Source organism: Amphiura filiformis, chromosome 20, assembly GCF_039555335.1.
Source record: "Amphiura filiformis chromosome 20, Afil_fr2py, whole genome shotgun sequence".
Taxonomy (NCBI): domain Eukaryota; kingdom Metazoa; phylum Echinodermata; class Ophiuroidea; order Amphilepidida; family Amphiuridae; genus Amphiura; species Amphiura filiformis.
In genome coordinates, this window is record NC_092647.1 from 5,426,063 (window position 1) to 5,441,088 (window position 15,026).

Genomic DNA, 15,026 nt, shown 5'->3' on the forward strand with positions numbered 1-15,026 from the left:
AGCTGATTATGCTACCCAAGGTAGCTGCTAACTAGATGACTTATGTGGCCAAAAATCATGGAATTCTGTGGCTTTATTAGAACACTACGGATTAAAATGTTAAAAATCCAAAGTTACACCCTTTACCGTGAAAATGACCATATGCATTTCAAAGGAGATGGATTAACATCCGGGGCATTTATATTAACGACTACTACCAAAGGGATTTTGGTCAAACTGACTTCCGGAAGTGAAACCCAGGATCCACGTATTATCTAGGACCCTGGTTTTTACCAGGATTTATTGTAAATACGATTTGTTGTTGATGATGTAATATTGTCTGTCATTTCAATCTGGTTCTTATACAATATGTACCTGTATGTACATCAAAAGTGACCCAACTGGATTTAACAGAGTTATCTGGAGGTTGAATTTACAATTTATCTATCTGGAGGTTGAATTTGCAATTTATCTATCTGGAGGTTGAATTTTCAATTTATCTGCTTGTTCTAAAACACATTCATGCAATATTAAACAATAATTAAATACTGACAGTTATGGAGTATCTGTTTCCAATATCTGTTTTAAACAGTTTGAAAAACATTGACTCCATCTCCATGTCTGTTTACTTAATTAATAGGTCATATGTCAATGAACTATGATGGAATCATTAATAATTGTGGTTAAATGTTTTAATTGATATATCATTGCAGGTTGATTTCCTTCATAGAGTTCCAAGCATTTGAAGCCCTGCTTTGTGCACCTGATTCCTTACACATGGTGGCATTTCAACTCTTTGACATCAATGGATCAGGATTTGTGTCATTTGGTAAGTACATGGTATAATTAAGTGATTAAAATGCTCTGGGAAGGGCATTGTGCAATCAAATGCAAAATTTTGTTCTTTATTCGTCATAATAAGCACCCCAGGTTTTGTCCGTTGTTTTTGGGAGGAAGATGGGTCGAATTTTGAAAAAATTCAAAAGAAAAAATTTAAGTTCCCAAATTTTTCATGTCAGTTAAAAATTATATATTTTGATGCAACAACGCCAGTGAAAATTGACCTTCCGGCTAGTACAGAGATTCTGGTTTTGGGTTGCCACCCCCCAGCAAAACCAAAAACAAATTCCGTTTTCTTCCAGCCGTCCGTTAAAAAAAAAAAAAAAGATGTTTTTTCACATTTTTTAGTAAACCCAGTAGCATATCTGATACTTAATAATGGGTTATTTAACACTTGCTGAAAACAATAATAAACAAAAGAACTTGACTTGCTTTTTTGCCAATAACTCAAATAATATTAGCCATATATGTGACACGATAACTTCAGAACCAAGCATGCTAGAGTCCAGCTAGACTTGTTGTATATGATAGCCTTAAAAAAGATAATAATTTTAAAGAAACTTAATTTTCAAAATGCCTGCTTTGGCATCCATGGATCAGATTCTGTCACATATAGACTCACTCCCCCTGTCACGTCACATATACATGTAAATAAATGTGGTTGTTTGCATGATGAATGCCACTTCACTTTCAAATCTCATCGTCATACCTCGTTTCAGTCATATTATTAACTGTTTCATTTTGCACATTTTTTCCTACTAGATGAATTCAAGAGGGTGTTTAGCTCAACAGAAGTGCATCAGCAGATACCATTTGAGTTTGACTGTCGCTTCATCATGTTACACTTTGGTCAGGATAGGAAAAAGACATTATCCTTTTCAGAATTTACACAGTTTTTGTTTGTAAGTATAACATGAGTGATATATGATGATCAAGAAAAATGAGTCGAGGTCTATATAAATTGTGCTACATATAGGGCTATTCCAGTTGAAATGCATACACCCCCTATGGAAGACATGGCCTTAATCTTCGACACAAAGAGTGTAAATTTCAAATGGGGTTACCTGAATGGGTGACTCCAGTTAAAATCTTATGTGGGAGATTTGGTCATATTTTCCATATGGATTTCAACTAGACTTTTTGGTCAGTCGACCCAGTTTCTTTGATTTTTCATAGAACTCCAAAATGTGACTCAAGTATTATTAGTTTTATGGCCACGTGTTTTGAACTCGCCACCCTTAGCGTTACATCACAAATATTATGAATTTTTACACCAATCAAGTTTCAAATTAGAATATCTCCACAACTATCAACCCTAAACTAGCAAAAGTATACATTTTTGGAAAGCTGAAGGCAAAAGCAATTTAAATATACACATTTCAACTCACTGTACAGGGTGACCTTGAAGTTATACAGGGTGACCTTGAAGTTATACAGGGTGGAATAAAAAAAATCCAAATAAAAAATGGGTCATTTAATGCATTGCTTATTACTAACTTGCAGTTATAAACTGAAAGTAAACAACATTGATTTGGTTAGAGGTTAGGGGAGCCTACTGACTCTGGAAGAAAAAAAAAATCACAGCTGTTTGGTAATATCGAATACAGGGTGTCCCAAAATATGTTCAAATTTTTTACAATTCAACATATTTTGAACTGAAACATTTTACCCCTAACCCATACAAAAAAAGTAAGTCCATATTTAGATTCCTCATCAAATTTCCTCTCAGAAAATGTAAACTTTGACTATGATATGATAAGTAATTAAAAATTTACAGCAACTTTTAGATTTTGAAGACATCCGCATTGCTTACTACAGTGTTTAATATGAAAACGGGTAGTTTTGTACATAAAAGTTAGCATTTTATAGACTAAACCAATCATAAAGAGTTAAAAATGATTAAAAACAATTAGCAGAATTAATAATCTTTCAAAAGAGCTCTTAACCATGTCTGTAGCCCATATGGATGCAAAGATATGATCAGTTGATTCAACGCACACACACAAAATCTTTATTTCCCATAGACTTTGCACATACCGCCACCGCCTCATCCGCCACCGCCTCATCCACCACCTCGGTCATTCAGAACTCAAACAACTCTAACTCCACTATCTTAGCTGATAAACAATTCTCCTGTGGAGGTCTGTTAGGGCACTTATATAGCTACAAAATGACACCAAACACACTTCAATACCTTTTGTTTAAGCAGAGATATAACAATTTGAACGAGTCTCGATTTGGAAAAGCGTAACAACACCACCATTTTTGGGTGGCGAGTTCAAAACGTGTGGCCTTATACATGTATCATTCATTCCATTTCATTCATTTATTATATTTTTCACTCATGAAATAGCAAAAAACTAGCTTACATACAAAATCATATTACAAGTGAGAGTGAAGGAATCACAGGAAAGGCCAAGAAGAGGCCTGAAAGTCTGTGGTCCCTTGATTGGTTAATTCATCATTTGACATGGCAGCAGATTGTCACTTCAATGAAGTAACAGTAAGCTGTCATATCTTGATGAATTAACCTCCCATGAAAAATAACGGTTAACTTTAAACCAGTGTATGACCATACATAAGCACTGGGATCATTGAAAATAATATTGTTATTATTATTATACGAGGAGGCAGTCGACCTGATTCAGTGGAACTTAAATTTTTATATCCACTTTAAATTCATGAGGTAAAACACTCAATATAGGAATCTTTAGTGTGCCAATTGAAGCTCTCACTCAATTGTAATGAAAATGTCACCATAATCCATTTAAGAAGTGTGAGAGGAGGAGGGATGCAAACCATTCTGAATAGGAATGAGGCCTTTGATACAGAATTATATGATGAGCCGATAGTACAATGTAGTTTGTCTGAATTTAACTTTAACAGCTACATGTAGTACATTTGGAAGAATGTTTTTGTACAGATGCAAATGTATACTTACATGTTCATAACTGCATATTACTCCATGAGTTAGAAATTGAACCAAATAATGATTACATAGCAAAATGTTCACCAAGGGTAGTGTGTGGGGTATTCCAGAATTCTTTCTTATCCCAGTAATAATATAAGAAAGTCATGTCAGAGTGTAGTTGGTCTCCAATGCGTTCATACATGTATGTAGATGGTGCAGTTGTCAATATTTAAATGCATCAAAAAGCATTTGTGTAATATAAATGGAATTTGAAGGGAAATAAATTAAAGCCATGTGAAAACTATGGCATGGCAAGTCGGTTTATTGATCCAAACCAAAATATTGTGATCAACTTTTTTGTGTATGTTTTGTTTATTGTTGTTTCTGCTTTAAATTGTGACTATGTAAATCATGATTTTTACATCTACTTCAGAATCTTCAAGAAGAGCACGCCAGGCAGGCATTTGACAAATTTGACAAGAACAACTTGGGAGTTATCAATGCGCTTGAGTTTAGGAAAATCATGACTACCATCAAAGGTCATCTACTCACCGACTATGTTGCTGATAATCTAGTTTCAGTAAGTATGTCATTTCAGAATGTTAACCTCATGAGAACTACCTGCCGATTGGCCAAAAGAAGTTTTCATTATCAATTGGCCCAATCAGCAACATTGTTAGAATAATTTCACCACACAAAAAAAATTGGGGTGAATTATTTGCAAAGCTCCATTCTGATTGGTGATTAAAGTGAAGATATCGTGTAATTGACCAATCACAGACAATGTTAGGTCGTCAGGTAGTGCTCAGGGGGTTAAGTTAAAGGTGGATGGTCTATTTTTTTTAACATGGTGTTTATATTACATAGAACCCTATTATCAAAAGTATTCAGATTCCAATTCTGGAGATAAATTACTCCAAATTCATGGTTATTAAAGCAAAAGGGCTAAAAAGAAAATGCACAGGGCAGTTCGGATTGATTTCTTCCAAGGTGGATGGAGCCTGGCCGTCCCAGTAAAAGCCCTCTGAAGCCCACCTTTAATGTTACATACCGTGAGCATGCACAGGACAGTCAACTTGTTAAGACATACAAGTGCATTGGACTATTGAGTCATGTGCCTGAACCGGGTCATTTAATTTTATCTGCAATTAAAATCAGATAAAATATTTTATCTCAATATGATGAGCAAATATGATTGTAATATCAAGGTCTCGCTATGTTTATAGATAAGATATAGTATTGTCACTTTCGTAAAGGTAACCCTAAAAAAGTTTGTCACACCAGATTAAGGTGGTACTACACACCTTGATAAATTTGTTACTATTTTTACATTTCTCTCAAAAAATAATGACACACTGGTTACAAAAGTTATGTTTACTACACTGGAATTTCAGTGACTCAAGACAAGTGGTACGTTATTTAATGTAAGAAATGAGGTACCGGTAGAATGTACCTCATTTCTTAACATATATATTGAACCACTTATCTTGAATCACTGAAATTTCAGTGAAGTAATTGGATTCCTTGCCCCTATAATATACATAACTTTTGTTACCAGTGTGTAGTTATTTTTTGAGAAAAATGCAAAATGAGTCTCAAAATTTATCGGGGGTGTAGTAAGCACCTTAATGTAACCTAAACAATAACGGATAAAGGTTGTTAAACAAAGTGTAGAATAAGAACAATGGGTAATTATTTTTATATAAATATAATGTGACACAATCTGTCCATGGAGGCTAAAGGCAGCAAATTAGAAGTTGAGATGAAGGCAAAAATATGTGGTAAAAATACATACGAAAATAATGCATCACAAAACTTAAGAACCAATAGTATGCTACAGCTTTGGTGTTTTCAGTATATGATAGCCCACTGTTTGTGTAAGGTATTCTTAAACACTTGAGTATGTTCTTGCAATCTTATTTGTTTTTACCTGTGTGATATGACACGATATCACACACTTTAGCTTGTGTGTGTCGATATGATACTCGTACACACTATTTGAACCAATCTGAGGTGCGTAGCAACAACAGGACTAATCAATTCGAATCAGTGCGGCAACCATCACATCGCAATTACGGCATAATTGCGGCGTAGCGCAATTGCGATGTGATGCAATGCGTGGCCGCACTGCATAGTACTGCAAAATACTGCACTGCGGTATCACAATAAAGTTAAATACATTTTAACTTGGAAATGTGATGAGTTGGGGTGAGTTGTGGCAAAAAGTAATCGATATATCGGTAATGTGCCGCATCGCAAGGCAATTGCAGCACAGTATATGAACGGACCTTTTAATTTCATGTGTTTTGGGCCTTGGTGAAATTTTGATCAGTTTAATAGTGGATGCATTGTCAAGATATTAATGTAATATTCATGAATATTCATTTCTTACCATTTATACCATAGGTCGCTGGCGGTGCCACAAAACACCTTGTGAGTTTCCCTTACTTCAATGCCTTCAATATGCTACTCACAAATATGGAGCTGATGAAGAAAATATACAATTCAGTAGCACACGGAGACCCCTATTTAAAAGTTACAAGAGGTAAATTATGTGATACATATATAACTGTCATATCTGTTACGATAGTATTGTCATTTTACTGATATTTGTAGGTTAGTACAGTAGGCAATCACAATTATCAGATAGTGACTATGATGAAAGGGTGTTTTTATGAGGTGTTTTATTTGAGGGGGGAAATGAGTATTAATTACTAAAATTGTGGTTTTTGGTAGGATTGTATGACTGTAGATACATGTATATACTTTGAAAACAGTAGTTGATTATGTGAAAGCTACTACAATATACGCTTTGTTACTTATTGTAGAAAATTCAACCGAGTGGAATTGTGCAAATTAATTAATCAACTCTAGATCAGTAGATCTGCAGTTCTCATTTAGTTATAGTTCTATAGGTGGTCCTCTGTATGTTATGTTAAGAAATATCTGGCGTGTGTCCTCCTTAGGCAGCAAACACCGACGCACCCCCACACACACACCCATCTATGGGTAAATTAAGTGATTCTTGGCCTTCGAACATTGTGAGCGCTAGTTGCTCCATGAAAAACACACGCACGTAGCGGTACAGTGAGAAAACATACACACGTCTTACATTGCGTACACGCTTGTTACGCTGCATGGACGCAACGCACATGTTCCAGCTTGGTCAAGAATTACTTAATTTACCTGTGATAAGATGTGGGAATCGGGGATATCTGTGTATAGCCATCCAACTGGGACTATCCAACTACGACTGTGCTATATGTTGCTATGCATGTGTGGATATATCCCCGCTTTGCTGGAAAAAATTGTGTGTGTATCCCCAGTTAGATAGTATGGAATCGGGATGTGTGTAAATGTCATCTAATTCTGTACTATGCAATAGGGGTCTCATCCCCACCCCCATATGCCCTATGTCTAGTACAAGAAAACGGGGATATCCCCGTTTGCAGGTGTATCCCCAGTTCTTCGGGATGGAACATAAATGTGACTCCTCGCCACAACTGAGCCGGATGTACGCCAATCATCATTTTTGAGATATTCAACCAAAATATTCTGCTTGAAATTAGCTTTAAAATGATGTATATCATGTCTATAGTACTTGACATTTAAGTAGTGAAAATCAATAAAACAGTCAATAAATCCTTTCTTTCCTATTGTTTATTGTTAAGTTCGATGGAGCATATCTCAATAGTGGCACTGGCGACATCCGGGCTCAGTTGTGGCGAGGAGTCACAAATGTATCTCTGTTTCACATGTTACAAATGCACAGCACCACACCCTACCCAAATTGTGTGAAAACAAGGGACCTATGTGTTTTTAATCACTTGCATTGCAAGCGGAGAAAAAATTGGCCATCTTGCATAAATTGATACAGACTTTGAAACAAATATTATTTATCAACCAAATGAGGTTGTTGTGCATGTCCTTTATGGTCCCTGATTAGAAAAATCAATTTTTAGGTTATTTACAATTTGAGATTTGAGGGACATATTGTTCCCGCCAGGGAATGGGTGATTATTAAGCCATCCTACATACATGTACACAATCAATCAATTTGATTTCCATAATTTTTTCACACAACACCAACCTCACACCCCCACATTTAAAATTTTAAAAAAAACTAATGGAAAACTCCTTGAAGCTATTTTGATTTATCTTATAAATCGAACACAGGAACACGCTCACCCTCACACAATCGGAGGCGGATTCCATCAACAGCTCGCAAGAAGGCTTTGCCTCCTGCGCAGTCTGTCTCAATTGGTGTGTATCGTGTGTGACCCTCATATATCATATTTACATAATTTGACTGTTTGGAGCACAGAAAAGTTAACTGCATAGGATTTTAAGTTTTTATGCATACTATTATAGAATGTGACATTTTAGCTGATGCACACATCAGTTATGTTGAAAGCTTTTATATTATTATGCTATACATTAGGCAGGGACGGACAAAAGGAGCAATAATCAGCTGGCCCAAAAGCCAGCTGGGAAGGTTTCCAGCTGGCCCAAGGGCAAATCCACTGGCCCAGATTTGTTGTTGATATTCTATATGTCATAAATTCATAATTATGCCAAAATCCCAACTGGGCCATATCCAGACAGAAAATCTCCTGGCCCAACGAGAAAACTAACTGGCTGATTAGGATACAAAACTGCATGGAAAGTTCCAATATTGTTTGGTGCACACAACTGATATGTACACAAACATCCGAGTACATTTTTGGCCCACTTGTATTTTTCATTGTTGTAAAATTATTTTCAGTGGAACATCTTCATGATCCAGACTCCATGTGAAAAATCAAGTACATTTGGATACAAGTCTGCTTTTTCACAGTTATCATGTCTTTCATTTTTTCAATTAAAAATGCAGTTGACTGTTTTGTGCTACAAGCAGTTGAATAATTCACCTTTTCATGCCATGGTTTGCAGCTTCTTTTTTTTTCTCAGCATCTTGTCTTCATGTGCTCTCAACAGTGATGGAAAGTTTTAACCCCTGCCGTAGCCCTTTTCCCAGACGAGCCCCCATAAATGTACACGTACTCGGCCACCTGGCCACGGGCTAGATCAATTCCAGACAATGGATCTCTTACCCATTTACATCCCTGTATTAGTTACTGTCAGTTATGTCACTTCTTCTTTTGCCTGCAACTTTTGCAATATCTCTGAAACTGCAGAAACTTATGCTACTGTTTTGGCTTAGCTAATTTTCAGTTTAAATGTACAATAGCATGGTAGCTGTTTAAAACTAAAAGTGCTGCTGGACTCGTTTGCCTAGCTATGTAAAGTTGAGTCCCCACGGCTTCCTTGTTGTGTTGGCTTGCTCTCGTGAAAATTTCAGTGGGCAAGGAATTTTATCAAGTATAATAATGAGCATTACGCATTACTATCATGTTCAAATAAAATAAAATATTCAGGGTACGATAGAAAGGGCCACCAGTACACATCTGGACACTGACAGCGCTGTATACTAAACCTGACACCTATGCTTCCTTGTGTGTGCTTTATCTCTTCTTTATATACTCATTATCCAAAGTTTATGAGTCCGGCAATACTCTTTCTTCTTCTTAAAATATAATGATGTTAAACTCTTTCAATATATTTCTTCTTATTCTGCCAATTTATTTCATCACCAACGATCAGCTTGTTTTAACCATCAAAGCTGGAAATTTTTGATGCTCATATGCATGTATATTATAGTATACAAATATTAACTGTCTATGAGTGTGATGGTCGAAATATAATCACGAGGTGAAAGATGGATTGTTCCATTCCACCAGCCGAACGGCGAGTGGAATGGAACAATTCATCTTTCACCTCGTGATTATATTTCGACCAACACACTCATAGACAGTTAATATTTGTTTTATATCACTCATGCATAAATTCTATTACTAAAATACTATTTAAGGTAGGAAATACATTTTTTCATCAACCTAACACCATGTTTTGCCGTGATATATTTCACATTCTGGGGACCACCCCATAACTAAATCGGCGAGTCCAAGAGTCAGCGACGGCTTGGCGCAGGGCGCACTACGCCAGAGCACATGATGGTAAAGACTATCACTCGGAGAGGGTGATAGTAAAAATGGCAAATGGTAATCAACCAATGAACTGTCTAGAATTTATGTATGAGTGATATAATCTGGACTAACACACTACTGACAAATGCACCCAACTGAATCACAAATTCTGCAATCTCTATAGTAACTGATATAAAAAAAGAGAAATACGGCCATACATTTTGAACTCGCCAATTTTGCATCTCGCACCTTTTTTGAAGCTTATTTACATCTTTGGAGCTTGCAGTCAACATAAAGTGTTAAATATTCACTCTAGTTACCATATGAAAAATATACATTTTCTGAAAGGAAATTGCATGAGGAATCCAAATATGTCATTGAAAAAAGTGTCAAGGGTAGTGTTAAATTGGCAAGACTGAAAAAGTTAGCAAATGTTGCCACAAATCTTTTTTTTCTTACAATATGTTTTACCTCTACCCCTACCTTTAATTTCTCATCAGATTTGAGCTTTCACATTTCATTTCATAAGGAAATGTATACTTGCGCAGAGCATATTGAAAATACAAACAAATTGACACTGATAATTTATAAATTTACATAGAAAATACTGCTGCTCCTCCACTGCTGCCACCTCCACCACCCTTGATATTACACAATCAGTAATATCTCTGTAAAATAACAACATAAATTCATGACATTTAGCCTGCAAATAACAGTAAGTGTAAGCTTTGAAATGAGCCCATGTTCATAGTTGGAGCTTATATTGTTCTAAAGTTATGCAAAATTAATTACCAAGTGATGCAAAAAAAACCCCGAAAACTTAACCACCTTTTTTGGGTGGCGAGTAGGGTTGTAGCTAGGGTATTTTTAGTGCTGGGTGGCATTTGATGAAAATTTTGCATATTGGCAATATGTTGCCAAAATTGACCATATTTTTTACTAATTCATTCAAATGGTCTCTTGATGGGCTCCATTGCTAAAATTGAAGCGGAGTGGTGGGTTCCCAAACTGAGTGGTGGGCCCTTGCGCCCGCCACCGCCCACTGTATAGCAACTTACAACACATATTAAATCACAAGAAGTAAATAAAAGGAGGTGTATAAGTTATGTTGGATTTTTTCAGCCAGCCAGTAGTCTTGAAATGTGCACTTCTATCAGATAATGTCAACAAATGGAACTGGCCATTGAAATTGTACAAAAACTGAAGATGCATACTTTAATGGACACTGTTAATTTTTAGGAAAGAGACTTATGCCACTATTGTTGATTTTGAGTGATACATTCTTTCTTATGAATCACTCATAACTTTGTAATCAGAAATCTGATGCAGTGGGGATTGGATCATACTTAAGCATGTTATAAGTGGGTATGAATAATTATAAAAAAATCTGTGCAACGGTGTCTCTTTTCTATTTTGAGAAACTTTGTGTAAATTCATGTGTCACTGATCTGTGGCTTTAATGGGGTTGGAAATTAGGAAAGGAATTAGAGGCATGCATGTGACACTTTTTAAATCGCAAGTTACATGGTGTTTTTTTTTAAATTTAATTCATTTGATTATTATATCAAGGATACGTGCATGAAAGCCCTATCTGCAATAGCTGCTCTATAAACAATTAATTGACAAATTCTGTATTCTATATTGTGCACATCTTTTGCAGATGTGGCCTTCTATTGCACTGACACCTTGGTCGTATTATGGTGAAGAATGGTTTTGAGGAATATGTATGCTATATAGCCATGTAACTTGAGTTTTGTTTTTTGTTTTGTCCCTCTCTCTCTCATCTTTTAGAGGAGTTCATGTACCATGCGCAAGACTTCCCCACGGTGACACCACTAGAAATCTCTGTTTTATTTCATCTATGCAGCTTAGATAGTTCCTCATCAGGGTAAGTTACAATTTATAGCACTTGTGTAAGGTCTGGTGCGGATTTCACTCGAGAGTTACACCACATTGCAGTCCTGAACCAATTTTCGTCGCAAGATATGCTAATTTGGTAGCTTTTTGCATAAATTTATTTTTGAGGAATTGGAATTTTTTCCCAACTTCAAGTGAAAGCGCTCCGGTTAAAATGATGCATGTCAAGGTGGAGGCATTGTGGCCAACTGGTTGTTCTACTTAATTCTCACTGCACAGAATTTTAATCTCACTGCATAAACGTGTCAGGAGGCACGTTGAAATAGCCCCTGGGCTGCCATCAGAGTGCTAGAGGGTACTATTCAATCATAGTACAGAACACAAGTTCCAGGATACGTGATGGCAGGTTAATGGTGGTGGCTGGCATAGCTGTACTTACCTTCGAAGCCACAAACAGTATTATTTCCCTGCGGTGGGTTAAAAGATTTGTGATGAAATTTGAGTGAAATCTACCCGTGCATTGGTGGGTAAGAATGAAGCAAACTGTTTAGACATGATTGATATTACAGTGATATCAGTGCTAGTATAAAAAAAAAGCCTGAAAATTGCCCATTGATATTGTCAAGTTAAAACAAATAAACCATTATTATAGTAAGATGTGGAAATGTGACCCATACCAGTGGCACAAAAGTACATACCCTTCTCTAATTTACCCTTCTCTAGTGATTAGAGTACTCCCATACAAAACTGATTTCCTAGTATGGTCTTAGTGATATATAATAAATTTATATCCAAAACACCAAGTTAAACCACTAGAAATCTCTCTATTTTTTTCATCCATATGTGCAGCAAAGATAGTTCCCCATCATAGTAAGTCTTAATTCTTGCACAAATAAAGCACTATTATGATAATATTGCTGTGAATCTGTGAGACTTCACTTCTGAGTTCTGACTATGCTATCCTCTGAACAAGAAAACGTAAATAAACAAAAAGTCCTTAGGTTTGATATAATGAACAAAGGCATGTTGCAGACATCTGTTGCTATTTCCTGTAAATGAAAAGGTTGGTGTTGGTGTCCTTAACACCAATTTATACCACTTGAGATCTCTATTTAATTTACTGTAGTGGTGCACATGATTGGATCACATAAATGCACAAATAAATGTACACAGTACAATCTGAATTCCTCCTATTGCTGTAAATCGCGAGAGACTTGTAACAGTACAATGTAATATCACCTGCTGTTGAACAATACGCATAGACAAAAAAAGTTTCAATAATTCTTTACATTAATCAGTGATAACCCTGATGTAGCATTAATATTATTAAAATTCATCAGGAATAAGTGCAGTATATGCAGGGCTGTTTGATACATTAATTCATAAGTTATCACTGAAACCTGTGAAATGGAAAATGTATTCCTTGATTCAAGTATCTTTAATATGGTGCACCAACCATTGACCTATTATGTAAATCCCATAAGCCTTTGCTAGTACACCTGAGAGCTCGTCATTTGACGTCACGCCAACTTGCAATGCGCAGTAACCAAGGCAGTAACAATGTTTGATGTGCACATCTGTGCAGATCGGCGTGACGTAAATGACGACATCTCAGGTGTACTCGCAAAGGCTTATAGGATTTACTGAAAAGGTCAATTGTATCACCATCATTTGCTTCAAGACAGTGATGCATATTTATATCCAGGATCTTTTTTTATAAACTGCCCAATGTCCAGATATACAGAGATTTTGTTCAGGTTAAAGTGTACATATCATTAGATTTATAAAATTTACTTTGAGGACTGTCAAAAACATCAATTTTTAATAATTTGTCATACAATTTGTATTATATTGCAAAATTTCAAATAATATTTGATAGCAGAAGGACATTCTTTGTATTCAGAATGCAATTTGGTGTGTCTGATGTGCTCTCAGGTCCCACAAAAAATACTGTGCAATGTTGCTATCCGATTCCTTAATAGTTTTTGACTAATACAAAGTTCAAACTCGTGTGTGTTTATGATTGATTACTTCCAGTCGTATTACAATGGAGGACCTAGACAAGGTCACACCAGAAGGTAATCTTATTCATGAAATGGAGGTACAACAACCTAAAGAAAAAGTGAAAAGAACAGCATTGACATCTATCCTTGAATCAGTCTATAGGTTTGGTCTTGGTGGCATTGCTGGTGGTAAGTAACAAGCTTCTTCTTCCTATATATGGCCATGTGTCGGGGTACCCAATATCACAGACAAGAAAGAAACAGACCGCGTGCAATCAGTCAAAGTCCCCGTGTATTGTATGTGAGTTCTCACATATTCATGAGGGCCGATTGTTCGATCGTGCCATGTCTAACAATCACACCAACGCTGCGTGCCTTCGCGTATATACATGCGCGATAGAGCGTATCGCGATTACGTGATAGACCGTAAAAATGTGTGGTAATTGCGTAGCAGTCTCGCATGTCGCATTTCATGGAACCATCGGCCCTCATTATCGGGTGATACTGAGACTTTGACGGATTGCACGCGATCTGTTTCTTGCTTGTCTGTGCCCAATATACACCTTTAGGGTTTCTCTATTGGATGTCAATTTGTACCGAAATTCCTTCCCACAATACAATATGCATATTGAATAACAAAGGAGATGGATTAACATCTGAACTGAATCTATTGTTATGCAGTATGCCTAATACCTTTTTGGCAGAAAATGTTTACTTTTGCTATGATATGGTGTAGAATTTGTAATTTTTAAATATTTCAATGCAAATTGATGCACAATCCTTGAAAATTAAGGAACCTCAATTCATGCTACGTGGCCATATGTATTGTACCTCAATGTATTGAGTATTATCACATGGGCTTTACGTGCACAGTTTACTCTGCACAATCCTGGAACCTAGGATTGATTGCAGGTATCAGAACTGGGGATGCCCCCCCCCCCCTTCTCTTTTGGATCAGCTGATGAAAAAGATCTGTTGCAGTGCAGTTGTGGAATTATATGCATTATTTTACTAGAGTTGGGTGAAAAAGGTCATTACATATATGGATCGATGTGTGCATGGGTATTGGCTTTTGTTATTAGGAACTAGCAACAGCCAATTATTGTAATAAGTCACTTTCAAACTGAATGGCTTTACTAATATTCTGCAACTCCATGATAAACAATTTCCATCTTGTGTCTTCTTTTTTCTTCAGCTACTGGTGCTACTGCTGTCTACCCAATAGATCTAGTGAAAACAAGAATGCAAAACCAGAGAGGCGGTGTACTCGTTGGTGAACTTATGTACCAAAACAGTATTGATTGTTTCTTCAAAGTACTGAGACATGAAGGCTTCTTTGGATTGTACAGAGGTAAGCAAAGTCACTTATTTAGCGAATATTTTTTTAATAATATTTAGGAATTACTGTTA

The 15,026-nt window shown here is 36.3% G+C and overlaps 1 protein-coding gene across 1 annotated transcript in view; it reads left to right on the forward strand.

Annotated features, from left to right (window-relative positions):
• The window catches only part of LOC140141935 (electrogenic aspartate/glutamate antiporter SLC25A13, mitochondrial-like), a 52,837-nt gene that overhangs the window by 29,148 nt on the left and 8,663 nt on the right, over positions 1-15,026 (forward strand). Inside the window, exons 4-10 of the mRNA XM_072163818.1 lie at positions 693-808; positions 1,582-1,721; positions 4,164-4,310; positions 6,137-6,275; positions 11,548-11,644; positions 13,651-13,805; positions 14,812-14,967. Of these exons, the coding sequence (XP_072019919.1) occupies positions 693-808; positions 1,582-1,721; positions 4,164-4,310; positions 6,137-6,275; positions 11,548-11,644; positions 13,651-13,805; positions 14,812-14,967 (950 nt within the window). The remainder of the gene's footprint in view (positions 1-692; positions 809-1,581; positions 1,722-4,163; positions 4,311-6,136; positions 6,276-11,547; positions 11,645-13,650; positions 13,806-14,811; positions 14,968-15,026) is intronic.